Below are 25,426 nucleotides of genomic sequence, written 5' to 3'. Positions count from 1 at the left end.
GGGGTGAGCAACCCTCTCAAGTCTCCTCCCTCTTTGGGAGCTTTGTACTATCACCCAATAAACTTTGCTTTGCTGCCCACCAAGGGAAAAAAAAAAAAGTAGAAGGGATAACACAAAACACTCAAGTAAACATTTTCACTTTCATTAGAACTTAGAATAAAAGTTTTAAGGTTTGTATTTGTTTTACCTTTCAAAGGAAATTAGTATACCAAAATATGAATTAGTATAAAATGAGAGAATAGGGTGAAATATCTTGTTTACTTCTGTTGTTAGTATTATTAACAGTAAGAAGTTACTACCTGTAATATGTATCACTATATGCTGAGCACTATACTAGACATATGACCTCTTTTAATCCTGCGAGTTAGGTCTATTTTTGTTATTCCCATGTTATAGGTTAGTAAACAAACATGTTTGGCCACTGGACCATGTAAAACAAATTATCAATAGTCACCAATTAACCTAGATTCACTTGAGAAAATAATGTGCCCTGATTGGTGCCATCTGTAAAAGACATGGGCTCCTTTCAATGAACCTTTTCCTCCCTTGTCACCTATGTCTTCAATTTAACTTCATGTCTTTAAATAATCTTAATGAAAACGTACTAGTTGAATCAAGGAGATAGGGGGAAGCATCTACATGTCGGATGTGACTGAATGCACATAATGATTTTATTTGTAACTGGGTTACTACCCCAAATAAAGATAGTGTGAAGATGTATTTCCCTCCTGGTGGTTAACAAATGTGAGGACTGATAACCAGCAATAACTGGTAACCATAATGGCTCAGTAATGTTAACTGATTATCCTATATGAAATGAAAAAGAGCTGTATGAAATAAAGCTAATATTGAACAAGCAGAGTTGTTCAAGCAAGTACAAATTAACTTAGCAATCAAACTTAACAGGAAACAAAATGCCATCACTAAATTAGATGAACCAGGACAATATATTCACTCACATTCTTTCATACACCTCTCATTCCACTCAACTGCATGCACACACATACACACAAGCATGTCCATGAGTGAGCAAAGACACACTCCCACCCTCTAACCCCCATCCCCAACACTTGTGTGCACTATCCAGGTTACAGCTGCTCCATCCACACCCAAGGCTTGATTTTATGGTCATGCCCTTGACACTGTGCATGTGCCCCTCTCCCTCCTTTCACCCTTGCTAACCCCTGCCTAAGCCTCCTTACTTAAATACCTTCAGAATACAAGGCGTGGCAGGGGGTCTTCAGGTCTGTAGACTGCATTACCTTCATACCAAGGCATGTAGAGAGGGCAGAAATGGAAACCAGTGAGTCTTCAGACCAGACTGAGAGCTTCTAATTACACAAAGGATAGGAGTTGGGGATTCCTACAGCCAGCCCCCTTGCCCAACCCAGAATACCTTCAGGACAGAGGTCTTGACAGACTCCAAGCCCACATTTAGAATCTGGATCATAGTTTCAATACACGGCTCAGGAGATAGCTGGCCACAACTGTCAAAGACCAGCTGGGCTGAGAGAAAGGGTTTCTTCCTTGGGGGCTGTAGAGAAGGGTCAGGAGAGGTCGGGGGCTACGTGTCAGTGCCCGCTGCCCGCCACCTAGCCTTGACTGCCTGCCCACCTCCACACGTGCCACCCACCACCTCACTTGTAGGATGTTGGCCACAAAGGAGGTTATCTCCTCCTCTACGATAGACACAAGGCTCTGGCAAATCATGTAGTGTATGAGGCGCGCCAACTGTCCCAGCCGCAGCAACCAGGCCTCTGCCTGCTTCAGCTTCTGCTCCAGCTGTTGGCACTGTACCCTCTGAAGGTAGACGGAGCGTTGGTCCGTCCTGATCCTCTTGCAGTTTTTCACTCGCTCCTGCAGGCCTTGTTGCATGTGATACGTATCCTCGTGAACCTGTCAGCATAGAGAGCGGACAACTAACTGAAGGAGGAGGGAAGACAAACTGGCCACACACTGGCCTCTGCAAAACTCTCAGGTTGCAGAGTCTGAAACTGAACATCTACATATACACAAGGAGGCTGCTTCTTAGTAGAGATTAGCCCCTGAAATCTTTCAGTGACCAGAAAAGATGCAAAATGGAGAACATACATTAAGAGGTCACATTGCTAATTTGATAGACCAGGCAGGTCTACTAAAAGCCCCCAGGGTAGACCTCAAATAGAAAATTTGTACACTTGTAATCAGAGAGTTTCACAGCACACAGATTACACAGAGAAGGAGAAAGACTGGATAACTAAGGCTCAGCAATAATTCCAGGACATGGATTTCAATCACTAGGCCTGGGAGGTGTGGCCTGCTGAGTAGCATAATTCTCCTTATATGAGAGTGGAAGCTGTCTACTGAGTAGTAGAAGGCTACTGAGACCTTCTCCTGGGGATGGGGAATGTGGGATAAAAGTCGAAGAGCCTCTTTGTGGGTCCTTCTCACATCTGGGAGTTTCCTTGGCCTACACAGGCTGACGACAGTTGTCACCTCTCTGGACAGAGGGAGACACCAGCAAGATATGTCTCGTCAGTTGGACCTACTGTCCCTGTTGCTCTCCTGTCCTTTTTGATGTTTGGTAGAGCCTGTGATTAGAACTAACTGGTGTGTGTGGATTGTATTCTACTCACCCTTGAGTTCAGATCCCAGTCTTTGGAGACCAAGACATAAGGCACTTGACTAAGCTACACATTATGTGCAAACACGCCCTCTGACTCAGCGAGATGTTCTCTTCCAGGCTCTAGAAATACCCTCCATACTGAGTGCTTCCCACTGCATAGCCCTTAGTCCAGTGCGTCATCACTATCTAGTTCCTCAGGTGATTCGTCCACTTCACTGTAAATTCTTCAAGGAAAAGGCCTCAGTCACATCTTATTTCATGTCTCTTTGTTTAACACAGTGCCTGGCACAGCTACTTCCAAAGTAACTGTTTATAAAAAAAAAAATGTTTCACTCACACTGAAAGGGCCTATTGAGCACCAATTAGGATAAAACCACACAAACAACAACAACAATAATTACTCCATCAGATCATAATCAGTATTCATTTTTAAAACCTCACCACTAAGGGGCAAGATCTTCAATAACTTCAAAGTTCCGAGGCAATATTTTTAAGTCTGGAATTCTGTAACTAGCCACAGTATCACTGAAAGTTTGGGAAGGAGTAAAGACATTTTTAGATATAAAAAGAGTCCAGAAATGTACCATCCACAGATTCTCTCTGAAAAACATAAACAACAGTATATTTCTGAGAAAGGAAAATGAATACAAGAGTTATAAGAAGCTTTGATGAGCAAAGACATTTGTAAAACATATTGTCAAGTCTTAATGGGACAGCTGCAAAACAAGAATGCTCACCACAATCCAGAATTAAATTCCAGGAAATCTCAACATAAGCATACGAGGAAGAGTGGAGGGTGAGGAGAGGAAGAGAGGTGAGAAAGGAAACCTGAAGAGCACTGAGTTTCTTACTGTGCTTGGGAGAAAGACGTGAATACAGATCCACACTTGACATTCATTCACTCGGAACACTCATTGTGGCATAACGTATAATGAGCACAAGGTATAGCGGGGATGGAAACAAATAATAATCCCTACCCTTTTGAAGGCGAGGGAGAAATACAATAAACATAATAAGTAATTCATATTATGTGTAAAACGGTGATAAGGGCTACGCAAAACACACACATACACACACACAGTAGGGAAAGAGCGAGCTCAGGGATGCTGGTGATAGTGTGGGTTTGAAAGAGACATTGTTATAAAAATGTAAGTGAAACAGCTATACCTGTTGAGCAGGTGTATAAATGTCTTACATATGCACTCAGCTGCAAGTGAGAGAAAACCAGAAAAAGTGTGGTTCAAGCAAGTGAAAGGTTTATTTACTAATTAAATAAGAAATCCCTGGATGGCATATTGGCCCAACAGTATCAATCAGAAGAAAGCTCTTTTTATGGTCCTCCTCCATCTTTAATATGACGTTTACCCTTTCATGGTGCAATAGCTTCTCTATCACCAGAATTTCATCCAACGGTCAGGCAATAAGATAAGAGTAAACGTCCAAAAGACATTCCAGTTGGATCTGCCTCTTTTAAAAACTTTTCACAGTGACTTTCACTTATGTTTCATTGCCCAGAACTGAATTACATGGCTTCCTCCAGCTGCAAGTCTATGAAAAGAAATAAAGTCAAGATTCTAAAACTAAGAAGGATGAATAGGCACTGAGGGTTTCCTGGGCAACCATGAGAGCAATAAAATGTCTAACATCCAAACCATTAGAGGACAACAATGGCAACCAAAATGTAAACAATCCAACAAAAGACAAGGAACCCAAGGAAGAATCAACCAGAAATCATAGGGAGTAAATAACACCAATGTGAAATGGGAAAAACCGATCCCAACAGTAATCATAATAATCAAATAATCAAATCCAATCAGTAACCATAATAAATGAGATAAACCTATGGCAAGACATAGACTCTCAGACGTAATGTTTTTCAGGAAACAAAATAACAAAGGAAAGTTGACAACAAACAGGAAAAGAGATGGAGCAAATGCTTGATGCTGTTAACATCAAAGTAGAACTCTAGTAGAAAGGTAGTAAGTAACAAGAATGAAGACCTTTTCACAGCAATAAAGTCACCAAGAAACCCTGTTATGAACCTGTATGCACACACAATTTTTAAATACATATTGCAAAATGAAAGAACCTCAAGGAGAATTAATAAATCGATAGTTAAAAGGGGGGCTTTTTAACATATATCTCTCAGAAACTGAAAGATCCATTCATCTGTTGATGGACATCTAGGTTCTTTCCATAGTTTGGCTATTGTGGACATTGCTGCTATAAACATTCGGGTGCATGTGTCCCTTTGGATCACTACATTTGTATCTTTAGGGTAAATACCCAAAGATAAAGTGGATAAGAAAAGTTATCAAAGGGGAAGAGAGGAAAAAAATAAAACAAGACGAAACCAGAGCGGGAGACAAACCATAACAGACTCTTAATCTCAGGAAACAAACTGAGGGTTGCTGGAGTGGAGGGGGGTGGGAGGGATGGGGGTGCTGGGGGATGGACACTGGGGAGGGCGTGTGCTATGGTGAGTGCTGTGAATTGTGTAACACTAATGAATCATAGACCTGTACCCCTGAAACAAATAGTACATTATATGTTAGTTGAATTTAAATTTTAAAACAAGATAAAAAAATTTTAAGTTATTGTGGCTGTAGAATATTTGCATAAAAGAATGAATGAACTTGGTCTAATATAATTTTCTTATACTGGGTTCCCCACAAATTTGGGGAAATGTGATTTATTGAAGGAATGGTCTTCAGGAAGCTTCAAAGGGAGCGCAGGAAGCAAAACAGGAAAGGGGAAATTGCCAACCAAGAGCACAGCTAAGGTTGTTCTTGGTCTCATGTGGTGAGAGAGGCAGCCTTGGAATGAAGACCCTACTATAGAGCTGTCCCATGATGAGACAAAGAACCAAAAGAAGGCTGGGGAACTGTGACATAGGAAAGAGAATAAGGAGAAGTGACCACCAAATGCAATGCAGGATTCTGGGCTGGATCCTGAAATAAGAAAAAAGCATAGAAATAAAGGACATTCTTAGAGTAACTTGCAAATTTTCAATTAGGACTGTGAGTTAGATAGCATAATTGTATCAAAATGAAATTTTCTAATTTTTGATAATTATACTAGAGTTATAGAAGAAAATGTCCTGTTCTTAGGAGAAACACATAACATATTTAAGGGTAAAGGAACTTAACATCTGCAACTTAAAACTCTCCAAAGGTTCAGGAAAATAATGTACACATACATAGAGAAAGAATAAGCATGAATGATAAGTGAGAAAAACAAACTACTTAGTAAAAGGTAGATGAGAGTTTATTTTACTATCCTTGCAACTCTCCTAATAAATCTAAACTTATATAAAAATAAAAAGTCATACAAGAAAGAAACAAAATGGGTTTATCCCAGTAATGCAAAGGTGGTCTAACACTGACAGTTCACCATATTAGAGTAAAAGAAAAATTCCCGTAATAATTTAAATTGAAGCAGAAAAAAAAAATCACTGGACAAATTTCAACTTTCATTCATGATAAAACCTCTTAGCAAATTAAGAATCGATGGAAACATCCTTAAAAATTGATAAAGGTTGCCTACCAAACTCTCATATTTTATATCATTATTTATTTAATGTTTCAAATCTATTTTAGTTATTTAGTAATGCTACAATTTAATGGGGAGCAGCATGCTTTTATTGAGCAAAGAGACAAGCTTGGTTCTGTAACAGTTCAGTCACCAGTGGGAGGATGACCCATCCTCCCCTTCCCCTACATCAGCCCCCACTTCTGGGGTGACTGCCGGCAGGGACAAGTTCCATTCAAGCCCATACAACAGCACAGAAAAGTGGCTCTACATGTTGCCTTTGCTTGTCTTTTCACTCTGTGGTGCTTTTCAAAAAGTTGATTGTAATATAAATAAATGTCTTGATTTTTTTAATGGTTTACATTTTTTAAAATTTTGTTTAAGAAACCCCAAGATAATAAAAATGTTACATTGTCTTCTGGAAGCTTTTTGGATTTTCTTTTCACATCTTTTATCCATCTTCTTTTACATCTTTTATCGATCATGAACTAATTTTTGTATAGGGTATAGCAACTATTAGAAAACAATAACATTTAAAAATACTATTTATGATAGCAACAAAAATTTCAAATATCTAGTAATAAATCTAATGAAATATATTTAAGACCTCTATAGGAAACATATAAAACCTTAGTAGGAGAAATTAAAGAAATCAAAATAAATGAGATCCATGTTTATGAATAAGAAAGTGAAATATTATTAAGACATCAATTTCCTTCAAATTGATCTACAAATTTAAAACAAGCCAATAAAAAAAATCCCAGTAACATTATTTTGTGGAAATTAATAAGCTGATTCTAAATCTTATATGGAAATGCAAAGAACCTAGCATAGGTTGTATAATAAATGTATAATAAAAATTTGTATAATAAAAAGCTATAGGGCTTATAGTACCATATACCAAGACATACCATAAAGCTGCAATAATTAAGATAGTGTAACATTGATAAAAATATATTTGCAACAATATGGATGGAACTAGAATGTATTATGCTATGCAAAATAAGTCAGTCAGAGAAAGACAAATATCATTTGACTTCACTTATATGTGGAATTTAAGAAACAAAATAGATAAACATAGGGGAAGGAAAGGAAAAATGAAACAAGATGAAAACAGAGAGGGAGGAAGTGCCTAGGTGGCTAGGTCGTTAAGCATCTGCTGCTCCAGTAGGGTCATGATCAGACTCCCTGCTGGATGGGAAGCCTGCTCCTCCCTCTCCCACCCTCCCCCTGCTTGTATTCCCTCTTTCGCTGTGTGTGTCTCTCTCTGTGTAAAATAAATAAATAAAAATCTAAAAAAAAGAAAAAAGACAGGGAAGGAGGCAAACCATATGAGACTCTTAACTCCAGGAAACAAGCTGAGGATTGCTGGAGGGAAGATGGGGAGGGGGGGTGGGCAACTGGGTGATGGGCATTAAGGAGGGCATATAATGTAATTAACACTGGGTATTACATGCAACTGATGAATAGCTAAATTCTACCCCTGAAACTAATAATACAGTATATGTTAACTACATTGAATTTAAGTAAAAAAAATTTTTTAAAGTCAGATAAATAGACTAATGGGACAGAAAAGAGTCCAGAAACAGGCTCACACATATACAGTCATCTGATTTAAGAAAAAGACACCATGCAATTAAGTAGGGGAAAGGATAGTTTCTTCAATAAATAGGAAAAAATACACCATACATAAAAATTAATTTGAAATGTACCATAGACCTGAATATGAAAGATAAGGTAATAAAAGTTCTAGAAGAACACCAGAAAATATCTACATGACTTTGGGGTAGGCAAAGGTTTCTTAAACTAGAACTCAAAAGGCACCAACCAAAGAAGATTGATAAAATGAACTTCAAGAAAATTAAGAGCTGCTCATCAAAAGGCACCATTAAAATAGTAAAAGTGTAAGTTGAGCCACAGACTAGGAGAAAATATCTATAACACATATATTTGATATAGGACTCATATCTAGAATATATAAAGAACTGCTACGTATTAATAGGAAAAAAACAAGCAACCCAGTTAAAAATTGAGCAAGAGTTAAGACATTTCACAGAAGAAGGTACCAAAACAGCCAATAAACATACAAAAATATGCTCAACAACCTTGGAGATCACAGAAACACAAATTAAAATGATAATGAGATACCACTGTATACCAGTTTGGCTAAAATTAAAAACCCTGACAATGCCAAGTGTTAGTGAGAACTTAGGGCAACTGGAAATCTCCTATATTGCTGGGAGAATAAAAACCTGGCACAACCACTCTGGAAAACTGTTTCACACTTCAAAACATACATATACCCTATTCTAGCAATTTCACTCCTGGACACATACTCCACAAACAAATGAGGGATTATGTCCACCAAAAGATATGTATAAGAATCAGCATTAATCATCATAGCAAAAACTGTAACAAACTCCAATGTCCATCAATAGGAGAATAAATAAATTGTGGTACATCCATAGAGGGAAATACTACATAACATACAAGAAAGTGAACCACCACTACTTAGAAGATTATGTATAAATCTCACTAAGATTATGTTGAGTGGGGGAAAAAAAAGCCAGACATGCTGATTCCATTTATATGAAATTCAAAATCAGACTAAATGAATCTATGGTGACAGAGATCAGAGTAGTAGTTACCTTTGTGAGGAACTGGCAGTAGAGGTACCAAGGAGCTTGCTGAGATATTGGAAATGCTCTATATCTTGATCTGAGTGATGGCAGTTACATGGATGTATATATATGCAAATATTTCAACAAACCGCACACTTAAAATTTGCTTACTGCATGTAAATTATACCTTAATTAACAAAATAAACTACTAACTATTAAAAAATTATAACGAGTTTTGTAACATTGAAACAAAGGTGGGATTTAGGAACTAGGAGGTAGAGCAAGGCTGTGGAAGAGTTCGCCCCCAACTTCTGCCCTGTTAAGCTCAGTGCAATGGCAGGACCAACTGTTACTATCTGGAGGCTGAAGGCCATTTCCCTGTAGGAAGTCCCTACAAGGGGCCTCTTCTACATTATTTCTCAAGTTCACAAAACTTGGGTGGGTCCCTTCTCTCAGAACTAGACAACCTGCAGATGGTGATCAGCCAGAGAACTGTGTAAATATCCAGCCCCACCTGACAGACAACAAACTATAGTGACAGAATCACACGGCAGGGCCTCCAGGAACCCAAGCAGGGGGCATGTACCACAGATGCAGAGTAGGCATAATCAGGAAGGACACTAGATGCTTCTACCAGCCTCAGGGGCCTGCCAAAGGTTCAAGATAGGTTCTAAGATAAGACCAGCGGCATAAAAGATCCAGATTCCAACTTTCAGGTTCCCTAATGCCCGTGACACAAACAACTGAAGAACAATTATTGTTATGTTCTTTCTCCTCCCTGCTCAAGGCCATGACCAACCCTTAGGGAAAAGGCTGAGTCCAAGCCTCTGCCCATCTATAATCAATCCACTTGAGACTGCTGTTGCTGCACACGACCCTGGCTGTGAGCCAACTGCAGCATGCAGGCCATATGGGGGATCCCAGGAGAAGCTTAAGCCAGGAGGACACTGGAACTCTGGCAAGCCACCTTCGAGAAAAGGCTCATGATAAGCTGGAGCCTCTTACCAGTTGCAGGATGGATGTGCACAGGTGCAGGCAGCGACAAAGCAGCCGCAGAGCCTTGTGATTCTCCTTGGCTAGAGCCTGTTGCAGGTCCAGCAGCTCGTAGCATCGATCTCGGTCTTGGGGGAGCCAGGGTACAGAGCGAAGCTCCTGCAGAAGCCTGGGATCAAGGGCTAAACTGGTCAGAGTCGGCATCTCGGCTCTCTTTCCTTGAACACCTTTGACCTCTTTCTAGCCCAGCTCACCTCAGAATAAGCAAAGGTCTAGAAAGACTATACTATTCCTGGTGACCTCCAGGGACAGCTTCCTCTAGAGAGCTCTTTGGAAGAATTCAAGCTGAGGAAGTTGCTGGCTGGGGAATTCTTTGGGAAAGGCTTGGGGTGTGTGCAAATGTTTATACTAAGCGACCTTTCTGCTAGGAGACAATCAAATGATCCCAAGGTCTGATTTAGGAGGAGAGACTACAGAGGCTTCTTCCTTGGAATAGGGAAAGCTAAGGGCCCTAAATGTCTAGATGAACAGATGAGTTTTAGAATCAAAGGTGACAAACTTCCAACTTCTCCATGGGCTGACTATCCCTAAGAAAATTTGCCTCCACTATCCACTACCCTCCCCCACACCCTGAGAACTCTACATCTCTAAAAATACCTGAAGAAGAAGAAAGACCCCCCCAACAAGCAGAGGATGATCATAATGGGTGTCATTTTATTCGGTACCTATTAAGAGGCATTGAACATGGTATTTTATATTTACAATCTCACTTAATTCTCACTATAGCTGTGTAATAGAAATCTTCATCCCTAGTTTTCATATCAGGAAATGAGGCTCAGATAGTCGGTATTCAGGATTTAAATTCAGATCTGTCCAGCCTCCAAGCCCTTATGTTTTTAATTATATCACGATTAGGCCAGACTGGAGGATCCCCAGAGCAAAGGTTGCAAACTGCAAAAAGGCTGTGGGTCAAATTCAGACTGAAAATGTTTTCATATGTTCCACTAAGAGTTGGCCAGCCCACTGTTTAAATAAAAATTCGAGTTAAATAGGTAAAGTTACAACACTTTAAAACAAAATATATATTTCCAGGAAATCCTGAAAAAAAAAAATAAGGCAGTTGGCATGCTGTACCCATCTTCCCAGTGTTAACAGTCACCTGGATTTGAGTAGTGGCTGTCCTATTTAGATGTAGTCTCAAAATTGCATGCCCCACACTGCCTAATGTCTTTCACCTAACCCACTGCATTTCTTCCATAGGTCCTGCTCAGCCCCTGTAGACATTTGAGCTTGCAACTTCTATCACAGCAGATAATTAGAAGTGGCCAAGGAGTGCAGGAAAAGTGGAAAAAAAAAAGTACTGAAATGGGAATAACTAAGTCTCCCCCACAAAAAAATAATCCAAAAGATAACCCCCTCAAAAAAAAAAAGAATCCAAAAGATACCATGGAAAGGGCAGAGAATTTGCATTCAAACACCTAAGGTATATCACCAGATCCGGTAGTTAATACTTGTGTGATCTGGGCAATGTGATGCAGGAATATACAATTACACGAAGATATGCTCAGAATACATTACTCAGAAAAAAAACCTGGTTACTTAACAATATGTCAAGTATGAACACATTTGTATAGGTGGTAGAAAAAAAGATTAGCAGGATTTGCAACAAAATTTCTGTTGTGGTTAGTTATGTGGTTAGTTATGTGATTAAGATCAAAGGCTTTTTTTTACTTCGTGCTTTTTTGTATTTTCCAATATTTCTACAAGGGACGTGTTAATATTTTTTTGTAAAAATAATTTTAAGACATCTATTGACAGTGTATTTTGAAGACCATACCTGCTAATATGCAGAAGCCCAGCTCCAAAGTGGGGCACAGCCAAGAGTAGATGCTTCCCGAGGAAAGTACGGCACCGGTGCAGCCGCTGTAATGTCATACTCCTCTTCCAACTACAGATCAGAGGGCAGTGACATGCTATAGCTCCCCGCAGCCCTTGTCCCTACATCCCATACCAGCATCACCTACCGGGCCAAGGCCTTATATAAGAGGCAATATTTGAAGAATGGAATGAACTGGAGCTGCTGCCAAAGGACAGAGTGGCGGTGCCAAGTCCCCAGTGTCATTGTCTCACTGCCCTCCACCGGATGTATGTGCAGGACACCAAAGGGAGAGAAGATGTAGTGCTCAGGGTTCACCTTCTTTGGTGGCACCACCATCAGGTCATAGGGCCTTTAAAAAAAGAGGCTGATCAGCAAGAGCCCTGGGAACTTGTGCAAGGTTTCAGGAAGGGACCAAAGAAGGATGGAGAGGGGAAGCATGGAGGCAGGGATAAAGACAGAGGAGAGCAGGAAGAGGGGAAAGGGAGCAGAATGACATTCAAACTAAAAAAGGAAACATATATTTTTAAAAGATTTTATTTATTTATTTGAAAGAGAGAGAGTACACAAGAGAGAGAGGATGAGCAGGCGGAGAGCCAGAGGGAGCAGCAGACTCCCCGTTGAGCAAGGACCCCAACATGGGGCTCAGTCCTGCGGTCATGACCTGAGCTGAAGGCAGACACTTAACTGACTGACTGAGCCACTTAGGAAACAAATATTAGAGGCACCTGGAAGGCACAGTTGGTTAAGTGCCCGATTCTTGGTTTTAGCTCAGGTCATGATCTCTGGGTCATGACACTGAGCCCCAGTGCTGAGTCCCGGTGTTGAGCCCCAGCGTTGAGCCCTAGTGTGGCATCTTGCTCAGGGTGGTCTGCTTGAGTTTCTCTCTCCCTCCCTCTGCCCCACCCCCGGGCACTCACACATTTGTGCACGCTTTCTCTTTATCTCCCCCTCAAATAAATAAATAAATCTTAAAAAAAAAAAAAAAGAATAAATGGAAGCCAAAGATAGAGGAGAAAAAAGAAAAGGGCACCTAGCCAGTTCTAAGGAGTTCGTATCTCCAGATCCAGATACTTTACATCTTATCAAATCTAAGATGCCATCAGTTGTAAGATGCAGCATTCTTTTTTAATGAAACACTGAAATTTAAAATGCTGCCAGCATGATACTCCACCAATCTGTAAGATGCATCACAATTTCAGATATGTTAAAATGTGAAAAAAAGTACATATTAGAAATGGTAAAATATGTATCTCTAGATACTGAAATAACATGCAGAGATCACTAGGAGGTGCTGTTTGAAGTAACTGAGAATGGGGAAAAACAGGGGGCAGCTAGAAGACTAGACACACACAAATCAAGAGGACAACTTCACTCTAGAGACCCAGAGAAGTACCTCCACTCCAGAGCCATCTTAACATCCTACTCAGTTCTCTTACTTCAGTATAATGCACCTACATCCCATACTAAGTGGCATTTATTTATTTATTTTTAAAGATTTTATTTATTTATTTGACAGAGAGAAATCACAAGTAGATGGAGAGGCAGGCAGAGAGAGAGAGAGAGGGAAGCGGGCTCCCTGCTGAGCAGAGAGCCCGATGCGGGACTCGATCCCAGGACCCTGAGATCATGACCTGAGCCGAAGGCAGTGGCTTAACCCACTGAGCCACCCAGGCACCCCCTAAGTGGCATTTATATGCAGCTATACAATAGTTGTATCTAGTTGCAGGAGACTCATTAGCATACTGCTATGTTTGCGCACATTCAATAAAGCATTTATCAATTTTTATTTTGCAGTTTTATCTTCATAACTTGGAACCAATAATATTTTTAAGCATTAAGTGTATTTTAGAGTCCTTTAAAAGCTATTATGTCTCAAGTCTTATGCCTATCATGCCTAAGAGATAAAATGTCCCTCCTCTCTCTCTTCTCTTAGCCTTTTAGAATACACTATTAAGTAAATGACTTAAGAAAATTTAGATTCAGGGGAGCCTGGGTGGCTCAGTCAGTTAAGTGTCCAACTCGTGATTTTGACTCAGGTCCTGATCTCAAGTTGTGAGATTGAGCCCTGCATCAGGCACCCAGCTTAGCATGGAGTCCACCTGAGGATTCTCTCCCTCTCCCTTGGCCCTCCTCAAGCTCATATTCCCTTGTGTGCTCTCTCTCTCAAAATAAATAAATATAATCTTTTTTTTTTTAAAGGAGCATTTAGATAGATACCAGAATAAACTCACCTAATCAAGTCATATAAAAGCTTTGTTTCCTTTCTGACAAAGTGACTAGATTTTCCCAAGTACTCTTTCCCCCAAACTATTTCTTCTGAAGCAAAGAGGAGTTACAACTTTCTCCAAGGTAGTTCAGGGAAAAATACAGGACTTAAAACCAAATCTCCCTGACTCAAGCCACCCCTCTTAACCACTGGGCTGCTTAGCTTCCCACAGTATAGCCTCCTATCACAACTGACCCCAGGCTTTCCCAAGGGATCCTTCCCCTATGACCTTATTTTTTTTTTTAACTGTAAAGATCTCTTTTTTTAGGATTTTATTTATTTATCTGACAGAGAAAGAGATCACAAGCAGGCAGAGCAGCAGACAGAGAAAGAGGGGGAAGCAGGCTCCCCACTGAGCAGAGAGCCTGTTGCTGGGTTCAATCCAGGACCCTGAGATCATGTCCTGAGCCGAAGACAGAGGCTCAACCCACTAAGCCACCCAGGCTCCCCACTCTATGACCTTCTTAATGAACACTACTCTTTCTTTTTTCCTTTTTTAAAGTTGTTTTTTTTTTCTCTTCTTTTTATTTAAGATTTTACAGAGTTTAGTTAAACCATTTATCAAGTTTCCCTTCTGTCTAAGTACTGTAATTGGAGCTGAGGACATAGAAATAACTACTACATAGTCCTTGTCCTCAAAGGGCTCAGATCAGTTAGAGTATTAAGTGATGCTAGAGAGTATTCATCTGCTTCCAAAAAATCTCAAACTCTATGCATTAATGAAACACAGCAAGTTCTATACTGAACTCATCATTTACTGCCTCTAAATATGGATCACTCATTCATTCATTTATTCATTCAACAAATGTTACTGAGTCTCTACTCTATGCCAAACTGTTCTAAACCCTCAGGATACATTGTTAAACACAACAAACAAAAATCCCTGCCCTGAAAGAGCTCTCTCATTATACTGGAGAGGAAAAATGATAAATATAATAAATGAGAGGGCAAAAAAAGCACAGGCAAAGGAAGTTGGCAGTGCCAGGGGAGGGCAGAGGGTGAAGATGTGACAGTTGAGTGAAGGCTCTAAGAAAGTAAAGGAATAAATTCCTTTCTGAGTATGAATCAACATCTAGGACAAATACCAACATAACGTTGTATCTTAAATATATTGGAATTAGGAGGCTGTGGGTGGCTCAGTCAGCTAAGTGTATGCCTTCAGCTCAGGTCATGATCCCAGGAGGGAGGATGGAACTCAGCAGGCAGCCTGCTTCTCCCTCTCCCTCTGCCCCTCCATTTGTACTTTCTCTCTGTCAAATATAAATATATATATATACTTAAAGATTTTATATATATAAAACATATATAAAATCTTTATATATATAAAATCTTTAAATATATATATAAAATCTTTATATATATAAAATCTTTATATATATAAAATCTTTAAATATATATATATACATATATATATATATATATATATATATATATATATATATATATTTGACAGAGAGAAAGTACAAATGGAGGGGCAGAGGGAGAAGGAGAAGCAGGCTGCCTGCTGAGTTCCATCCTCCCTCCGGAGATGGAGCCCGATCCAGGCTCCATATATATTAAGTATATATATACTTAAAGATTTTATATATATAAGATATATATAAAATCTTTATGTATATTTTATAAATTTAAAACTTTTAAGTATATATATACTTAATATAATATATAATAATATATTATATTATATATTAATATAATAAATAAAAACTTTAAGTATATGTACTTAAAGATTTTATTATATACATACATGTACATATGTATGTATATAATAAATGTATGTATGTATGTATGTATATAAGAATTAAAATTTTAAAATGTAATAAAAAATCTAGGACAAGTACAAGAAAAACTGGGCAAATTCAAATACATTGAAAAAAATCCTGTTATGTGACAAATAAAACAATGAATGCCAAGATTGTACTTTTACTGATGGTGCAACCAGAAATTTGGAACTAACACTCTCACTTGAGAACAACTAGAAAAAGGCAAAATATGTGGATAAAATATTAAAATCATCTGTATGAACACAACAGAGAAATCAATGCTAAAGGCCCTGGGCTCTGGGTTGGGGCCCTGGTGACATTATAGGTTGAAGCAGAAAACACGTCCCTCCTGGATGTGGGCCCCAAGCTGCAATCTTTGATCTTTGGCTGTCTGCGCCTGTCCAAAGCTCAGCTCCCATTTTCAGTCTTTCAGGAACAGATAGTAAAGCTGACAGAAAATTGCTGATACTGGAATTGACAGGCATCTCTCATTAGGGAAAAGCATCACCAAATGATAAAGTCAATTCACTGGGATTCCTTCTTTGGCAGATGTTGGTCCTATAATTATCCACTGCCTTTTTAGTTCTCTTTAGTTCTCTTGCTCATGGTTTCTTGTCTCTCTCTGTGTCTAATTATCTTTGATTGTGCTGCTTCTCTGATTATGATGGAGCTGATAGTTTAACGTTCTAAGCCTATAATTTTCTTTTCTGTAAGCTCTCCACCACAGCCAGTAAGCACCCCATCCCACACTGTCGTTGTTACTACCATTACCTCCAGTCTGTCAAGTGTGGTGGCCACTGGGTATCAGCAGGTAGTTCATCACAGCCACAAGTGATAATTTAGTTAACATGATGCCACTACCTGTCATGGATTACTAGTATCCTATATCCCATTAGCACAGAGCTCAGTACTATTCAAGGCCAAGGACATTAAGAAACCAATCCCAGAATCCCATATATGAGGCTCATTTCCTTTCATGAGATCAGTAAGGGTCCAATCAGGGAAACAGAAACATACTGGACATTTCAACAAAGTGAATTTAATAGAGAGCATTTTTTTTTTTTTAAAAAAAGGTGTCAAAGAAATGAAAAGCAGAAAGGGAACACTAAGATAGCACAGATACAATAACCACAAGAATGAATACCAGTCCTAGAACTAGAGGAACAAAGGGAAGGTGGTACCAAAGGAGTCTGGAGGAGGGGCCATGTAGTCAAGATGTAGAACTCTGATGGGAAGGTGCCCCCCAGCTGAGAATCATGAAGAAGCCAATTTAGAAGGTTCCTGCTGCTGCCAGGGTGAAAGACCAATACTGACAGAAAGAGCAAGTGAGGGAAAGAGAAATACCTGTACCTTGCTATTCAGTCTCCTTCTAGAACCCCTATTAATCAAACCTAACAGGTGGCCAGCTGAAAAAGGAGGAGTTTGCAGTGTCTCAGCCCCAGTATCTCAAAGCGGAGAGAGGAGAAGAGATTTAGAGCCAAAAGACAATTGCTTAGCAACTGGCACAATGCTCACAGTGAAACATGTTAATGAACTGATCAATGAATGTATGGATGATACAGATCATTAGTGCTACATAAGCTCAGGAGAAAGACAGCAGTGTATACAGGAAATAAGGCTTTCTGGGAGGATATGTGACATATGGCTGAAGAGCATGGACTTTTGAGTTAAGACAGTCCTAGGTTTATTTGTTTCTACCACTTACTATGTGACAAGTTACTTAACCTCTTTATGCACCAGAGCACTTATCTCATATATGTAAATAATAATAGCACCCACCTGGTAGGTGAGGGATAAATAACATACATTATGTATTTATTAGCACAATGCCTGGAAAAACTTAATTAATGGTAATTATTATTTCTAGGAAGAGATAGGACTTGAATCAGGCTTTTAAAAATATGTAGATTTTAGAGGTAATAGAGAAAAATGAACACCTCCTGAGTCTTGTGGAAGGAGGAGACTTGTTTTTATAGCCCCAGGGATAAAATTAGGACCAGAAGGTAGAATTTTTTTTTTTTAAAAAAGCAGATTTTGCTTCAGTCTAAGGAACGGGATACCTTAGCAAACTCAAAGCTTCCACTGACTGTAAAGATTCAAACGCCCGATTCCTGCACTGCCCTTGAAAGGGATGACCATTAAATTCCCTTCTGAGGCTGTGACCAAATGTTTCTATTATATTAGGACAGAATAAAGAAGATGGAACCCAAAGTAGAAGGGGACAACTAAGACCAACGGCTGTGAGAGCAAAGGGGAAGAAAGGAGAGGTGCAGAACGGAAAGGAGGAGGCTGAGAAGCAAAGAGGGAGGGAAAGTGGAAGACGGAGTAGAAGCAGCGAGAGAGGAGGAGGGGCAGGAGAAGAGTCGGTATGGAGAGGAGCTGGGGGAGGACAGCATGGGCAGAAACCAGGGAGTGGACAGAGTAGAAGGGGTTAGCATACTGGCTCTTACCTGAAGTACCGGCTGGGAGCTACATTTAGGTAGAGGAAGTGGATCTTCTTCAGGTATCTCTCTGTCTTCAGAATGTTCATCACCTGGCTACCCAGGAGGGAAGTCTGAGGTGAGAATCTAGTCTTCTTACCAGGAACTTCTGAACCAAGCTGAGGCCTATACAATAAAAAACCAGGAGAAAAGAGACAGAGCAGGAGGTCAGGTTGCCCCTGTTAGGCAGTGAAAGAAGGCGCTAGATCAGGTGCCTAGGAGGACGTGAGGTGGTACTGCCGGAGCCAAGCCCAAAGGTGTTCACATACTGAGCAAATACAGTCAAACAGCTTTATTCACACAGGCTAATGTATGAACACCCCCTCCCTTTTTGATGCATGAATAATCATTCTGGACCTACTGTGATTACTATGAAGTCAGTATTACATAATAAAAGTAATGGGAATACTTTGTTTTCCCAACACATCAACTTGTAAGCCCACAGTCCTGGATTTCTCCTCCATGGCAACCTTCCTAAGCTTCTAGATCTATCTTTGCCTGCATTATGCCTGTTTCCAACTCGGCATGATTTCCTTGCCTGTGACTCTTGCTCTTCCCCCATCACCACCAACTTCTACTTTCACAGCCTTTCATTTCCAGCCAGGATCCAATAGTGCATCCTTCAACCCCTTCAAGCCTGCACCCGTGTTCTCAATCTTCTCACCTTTCCAGAACACCAGCCAACAAAACTGATATGAAAATAATTATCCAAGACACCAAAAACTGATCACCTGGACTAATAATTTTGGCTGGAGTGACCTCAGAACATGAGACTAACATAAAAAATCTGAATAATTAAACTTAGACTTTATCTGCCAAGTATACTAACCTCAGTAACTTACCCAAACCTAGATCAATATCACAAGTTACCCTAGGGATAACAGAGCTATCCTACTCTAAGGTTTTATATCAAGAATAGGGTTTGTGGGCACCTGGGTGACTCAGTTGGTTAAGTGACTGCCTTCGGCTCAGGTCATGATCCTGGAGTCCTGGATCAAGTCCTGCATCGGGCTCCCAGCTCCATGAGGAGTCTGCTTCTCCCTCTGACCTTCTCCCCTCTCATGCTCTCTCTTACTCTCTCTCAAATAAATAAACAAAATCTTAAAAAAAAAAAAAAAAAGAATAGGGTTTGAAACTTTGATGTTGGATCAGAACATCTTAATGGTGTAACAGCCATTAAAGCTTCATTTCCTCAATAATTAAAGTCTTATATGATCTAAATCGGTTCAGAAGATTGCAGAACCAGAAATATTAGCTCCTCTATGGATTCCTGGTATCGAATCTCAACTATGGGCTCACTCTGCTCTGATATCTTCACATAAGTTCTCAGGCAGCTTCCTCTTTCAGACTCCTCAGCTGCTATTCCCCAGGCCTTCACCTACACCCATGCCTACCCCTGCCAGACCCCTGTCCCATGCCCTTCTCTGCCTTTTTCTCTGCCCAGAGAAAACTGGGACTCTTGGCCATGAAGTAACTTCCTCTAGTTCCACTGCCTTCCCACACGTTTATCTGCACAGACTCCCATCCTAGTCCCATCCTAATCAACCTGAGAGGAAGCAATGTCCTTTCTTCCCTGCAAGACTAGTTTCTTCATTTGTGCTGTGGAACCCTGACTGCCTCTTTGTGTTGTAGTTTCAGTCACTTCCTTTTCTTACCATTAGCCCATATTTAGTCGTGATCACTGTACAAATATTTATTAAATGCCCACTTCTCAAGATCTCTCCATCTTCATAAGAGTCCTATCCAGACACCTATCAAACCAAGACTTCATTAAAGAATAGTAAAATGTGATTTCTACTTTATCTCCTATTTGGTCTTGAATGCACTAAAATCTGGCTTCCTCCTCACAAAACTCCCTTGAAATAAACCACTCTCAACAACCTCCTGAAAGGAGCAATGAGCGCCAGACTGGGGAAACAACCAGCACTCAAAGGGCCAGGATATCCAAACTGGCAGGGCAGGAAGAGACTATGGAAGAATGAAAGTCCCATTTGGCAGTGCTGCCAATTCTAATCTGCTCTGGGGCTGGCTTAGCTCACATAGACAGGAGTGGGAAGGCTCCTCACACACACTGCCCCCTAGGAGCACCCTGAGAGAAAGACCTGTACCTGACATCTGGCACCCAGTTCTGGGGAGGCCCAGAGGCAAGGCTCAGAGATTGCGAATGAGTAAGAAAAAGAACTAAGGAAACTTCTAGCACCATCTGAGATAGAATGGACCCTCTGGAAACTCAAGCTGCTTTCTGAAGCTTTGGCTTCCTTACAGCTGACTTTTGATTTTCGTGGATTTCTGCATTGCCCAATGTGGATGAACACTAAGACCACTCAGTTTATTTGCAGACAAAAAGGAAGAGAGAAGCAGCTTCGACCAGCTTTGCTTGGGGTCTGGCTAATGCCTATAATCAATAAGGATCTGGCTCTAGACATCCAAGTGACCCTAGAGGCACCTGTAAACTGGCTTCTTTCGCTCCTCTGCTCAAAGCCCCAATCTGGGCCCCTCACTTACTTAGTCTCTTTTCTTCCAACAAGTTCCTCCGCTGCGTCATCAGTGCCCCTGCTCTCGTATTGTATGGGGATGTCTGTCGCCAGTGCCAAGGGCAGGAGGCTAAGGCCATCTAGCCACCAGGCCTCTTTCAGGGCCACCTGAGCACCAACAATGCCCAGGCTGTGCTGCAGCTCAGGAAGTGTCAGTGGTCGCAGCCATGTAGCCAACTCCTCCCCTACCTGCTGCCCACCCCACAGGGCCTGCACGAAAGGGCAGGCTGGGTGTGGCGGCCCATGGTGGAACTTCTGCTTCTGGGGACAGCACTTGACATGGGAGGTACCCTCTAACAAAGAGGTATCTGGGGGAAAGGCCTGCTCTATGGCATCTAGCAGGTCCAGCTGGAACTGGGATTGGACCCAGGGGGCCCAGTTGGACAGCTGCTCGAGGAAGGGCAGTAAATCAAGGCGACCAACAAATAGTGCACGATATGGGGGAAGCTGACGCAGCACAGCATGCAGGTAGTGCCAAGCTGCAGGGCTGCCATCCTGCAGCACAGCCGAGAACAGAGCTTGGAGCTCTGCCACCAAGAGCTCCAGCGCTGGGGGGTGCTGCGACTGGGTCACTGCCTTCAGGAACTGCCTCTGTTTCCTGTGATGGTCCCGGGGCTGCTCTTCTGCTTCTGGAACACAGATGGAGTGCTGAGATTCAAGGTCCTCAGACGATGAGTCTTCAGGAGACGGACCTGCCTTCTGCTCTGAGACCCAAAGGAGCTGGGCATTCAACTGCTGTCGGACTGACCTCGCCCACTGATCAGGCTCTGATTGCCAGTTCCAGGCTCCTGGCTGCTGGATCTCACCTGCTCGGCCCAGCCCAGGAGAAGAACAAGAGAAAGGGCTTAGGCTCTGGGCCACGGATGGTCAGAGTCTAAGGGGGCTAGGGGAAGCGGGGAGGAAGGGAGTGAGGACAGGGAAATGGATGGAGCTGCAGGCAGAGCCAGAATAGCAAAAGACAACTCTCCCTATAGCTTCCCCAAAACCTCTGGTAAGAAACAGGCCCAAGACATAGGTAGGGGCCCTCTTTGCACAAAAGTTCCTTCCCAGCACCCAGGATACAGTCCCCCTCACCTGGCCCAGGCGGTACAGGAAGCAGTGGAAGGGAAGGGAAACTGATGTGCTGGTGAGGCTCCATTCCAATTGCCTGTTAGAGAAATTGGTGAACCGGGACTTGGATCCCATGCACAGGCTAACGCTACTCACAGCTGCCCACACAGAAAGACTGGCACACATAGGAGTGATTGATCACTTGCAGAGAAAAGCTGACACACACCTGTAGAGGGCTCACTCAGAGAACCTTAGTAAGAGCAAGGAACTGCCACTGGAAATGGAATCTGGCAACGGCCTAAAAGAGAGAGACAGGTCTTCACTCAGAGGCAGCAAAGCTCCAGTCCTATCTGCCCATGGGCTGTGGGGGCTGTTGAGGGTAGAAAGCACAGAGAACTACTTGGTCGGGATGAGGTTGGGGGTAGTGTGGAGAGGGAAAAGTGGCAAAGGACCAAGCTGGGAGGAGGAGAAGGATGAAGAGGAAGAGTGGGAGGAATGGGAGAAGGAGAAAGGGAAGGGGAGGAAGAGAGGGGAGAGTGGGGGAGGTACAGAGAAGGCCCATGGGAGTGTGAGAAGAGGGGATCTTTCTGGAGGCAGTGTCGAGGATGGTCTGAGGGCAAAGGAAAGTGGTTTGCAAGCTGTGGACTCACCCGCAGCTCATCCCTTTCCAGCTGTTAGAACGGTTACATGGTCCCAAGAGGCCTGAGCCACCCCCCCCCCCCCCGCCCCAGAACACCCGTGGAACAGCCGAGGAGCCGGAAAGGGGAGGAGTCAGCATCCGCGTTGCGCCAGGGTGGCACCGGACGAGGTGAGGAGCTAGGAGGAAGGCTGGGAAAGGCTTCCTTCAGCCCAGGTCTAACCTGCTGGCTGCCCACATAACTTAGGGATTGCCGATCAGTCTGGCTGGGTATGAAAATGAATGACACGGTTGATTTGGGGAAGTAGCAACTCTGAGGGCATTGTGGGAAGGTGTAATCCATGTGCCTATCTATATACTCACTGAGCGTCTAAGCTAGTGCCAGGTACCAAGAAGCTGCGCCATTGGGACCCTACCCGAACACCATCCACAAATCCACCAACCTCACCTCACCAACCCCCTCAAGAAAACCCATTATAAGACAAAACATTTGATCATAGGAAGCCCAAAATTGAGGGTGGGAAGGTCTGAATGATGAAAGAAAGAAAGAAAAGAAGGAAGAATGGAAAAAAAAAAAAAGAATGAAATTCAGTGTATGAGATCCTCACCTCTGCTTTGCAATCCAGATTTGTACATCCATCTGCCATTATTGGCTCTACTTGGAAATCTGATAAATATCTCAAACCTAAAATCTTAAAATGTCCAAACCAGACTCCTATCACCCCTCTCCCCAGGGCAAAAGAAATCTGCTTTCACTGCCTTCCCCAAAATAATAAGCCCATTTTTCCCAGTTACTTGGGTCAAAGCCTTAGAGTCACCTTTGATTTTCTCTCTCCCTCCCTCTTCCCACTTCACTCTACATCTCTTGTTGAATCCTCTAGCAAATTCCATTGGCTATAGCTTCAAAATCTATCCAGAATCCAAATATTTCTGACCACCTTAAGTGCTACAACCTTGGCCTATATCACTATCTCTTCTCACTTGGATTATTCCATAGCCTTCTTAGCTGGACTCCCTCCTTCCTTTTTTTTTTTTTTTTTAAGATTTTATTTATTTATTTGACAGAGAGACAGATCACAAGTAGGCAGAGAGGCAGGCATGGGGAGGGGGGAAGCAGATTCCCTGCTGCGCAGAGAGCCCAGTGCAGGACTCAATTCCAGGACTCTGGGATCATGACCTGAGCCGAAGGCAGAGGCTTTAACCCACTGAGCCACCCAGGCGCCCCTGGACTCCCTCCTTCCACCCTTACCCCTACTATCTGGGTTTTTTGCTTTGTTTTGTTTTGTTTTTTTCCAGAGCAGCCAGTGACTCTTTTCAAATACAGGCAGCTCTTGTCACTCCTCTAATGCCTTACCATTGCATTCCCTGAGGTGAAAGCCAAAGCCCTCCATGGTCTCCACATTTCTGTGATGAGCTGCTGGTTACCTTTGGGAACTTCTCTTCTACTCTCTCATTATTCATGCCACTGAAGCTGTTCTTGGATCACACCAAGCATGCTCCCACCCCAGAGCCCATGTACATCTCCACTGTGTACCAATTAGGACATGTACAAATCTTCTGTGCCTGTGTAACAAATTACATAAACTAAGCAGCTTAAAGACAAACACCCATTTAGTCTGTCACAATTCTGTAGGTCCATCTCCAGCATGGCTTGGTTGGGTTCTCTGCTTAGGGTGTCATAAACCTGAAATCAAGATGTTGGCTGAACTGATAAAGGCAAGGGAAACAAGGGCAAAAATGAATTACTGGGACTTCATCAAGATAAAAAGCTTTTGCACAGTAAGTAAACAGTTAACAAAACCAAAAGACAACTGACAGAATGGTAGAAGATATTTGCAAACGACATATCAGATAAAGGGCTAGTATCCAAAATCTATAAAGACTTATCAAATTCAACACCCAAAGAATAAGTAATCCAATCAAGAAATGGGAAGAGGACATGAACAGACATTTCTGCAAAGAAGACATCCAGATGGCCAACAGACACATCAAAAATTGCTCCACATCACTTGACATCAGAGAAATACAAGTCAAAACCACAATGAGATACCACCTTACACCCGTAAGAATGGCTAAAATTAACAAGTCAGGAAATGACAGATGCTGGTGAGGATGCAGAGAGAGGGGAACCCTCCTACAGTCTTGGTGGGAATGCAAGCTGGTGCAACCACTCTGGAAAACAGTGTGGAGGTTCCTCAAAAAGTTTAAAATAGAGCTACTCTATGACCCAGCAATTGCACTACTGGGTATTTACCCTAAAGATACAAATGCAGTGATCTCAAGGGGCACACGCACCCGAATGTTTATAGCCCAATGTCCACAATAGCTAAACTATGGAAAGAACCTAGATGTCCATCAATAGATGAATGGATAAAGAAGATGTGGTATATATATACAATGGGATACTATGCAGCCATAAAAGTAATGAAATCTTGCCATTTACAACTACATGGATGGAATTAGACAGTATTATGCTTAGTGAAATAAGTCAATCGGAGAAAGACAATTATCATATAATCTCCCTGATATGAGGAAATGGAGGTGCAATGTGGGGGAGTTGGGGGGTAGGAAAAGAATAAATGAAACAAGATGGGATTGGGAGGGAGACAAACCATAAGAGATACTTAATCTCACAAAACTGAGGGTTGCCAGATGGAGAGGGGATAGGGAGAGGGTGGTGGTGTTACGGACATTGGGGAGCAGCACCATATGTGCTATGGTGAGTGCTGTGAAGTGTGTAAACCTGGAGATTCACAGACCTGTACCCCTGGGGCTGATAATACATTATATGTTAATAAAGAAAGAAAGAAAGAAAGAAAGAAAGAAAGAAAGAAAGAAAGAAAGAAAGAACGAAAGAAAGAAAGAAACTGTGAAAAAAAAAAAAAAGATGTTGGCTGGGTGGAGCTCACATCTGGAGGCTCTGGGGAGAAATCCCCTTCCAAGCTCATTCTTGTTGACAGGATTCAGATCATTGCTGTTGTAGGACTAGGTCCTGGTTCCCTTCTTGGTTATCAGCTGGGTTGATACTCAGGTCCTAGAAGATACCCATCTTCTTTGCCATATGGCC

At 41.8% G+C, this 25,426-nt stretch overlaps 1 protein-coding gene across 1 annotated transcript in view; it reads right to left on the bottom strand.

The window, feature by feature from the left end:
• The window catches only part of DNHD1 (dynein heavy chain domain 1), a 69,111-nt gene extending 46,650 nt beyond the window's left edge, over positions 1-22,461 (bottom strand). Inside the window, 11 exon segments of the mRNA XM_059134811.1 lie at positions 1,211-1,262; positions 1,397-1,534; positions 1,642-1,896; positions 9,763-9,919; positions 11,588-11,698; positions 11,775-11,978; positions 18,109-18,264; positions 20,644-21,478; positions 21,747-21,819; positions 21,949-22,020; positions 22,373-22,461. Of these exon segments, the coding sequence (XP_058990794.1) occupies positions 1,211-1,262; positions 1,397-1,534; positions 1,642-1,896; positions 9,763-9,919; positions 11,588-11,698; positions 11,775-11,978; positions 18,109-18,264; positions 20,644-21,478; positions 21,747-21,810 (1,972 nt within the window). The 5' untranslated portion in view covers positions 21,811-21,819; positions 21,949-22,020; positions 22,373-22,461.
• Between the last annotated feature and the right edge of the window lie 2,965 nt (positions 22,462-25,426).

This window comes from Mustela lutreola, chromosome 1 (genome assembly GCF_030435805.1).
Source record: "Mustela lutreola isolate mMusLut2 chromosome 1, mMusLut2.pri, whole genome shotgun sequence".
Classification (NCBI taxonomy): domain Eukaryota; kingdom Metazoa; phylum Chordata; class Mammalia; order Carnivora; family Mustelidae; genus Mustela; species Mustela lutreola.
Note: the sequence above shows the minus strand (reverse complement) of the source record. Positions and strands in the feature narration are given on the sequence as shown.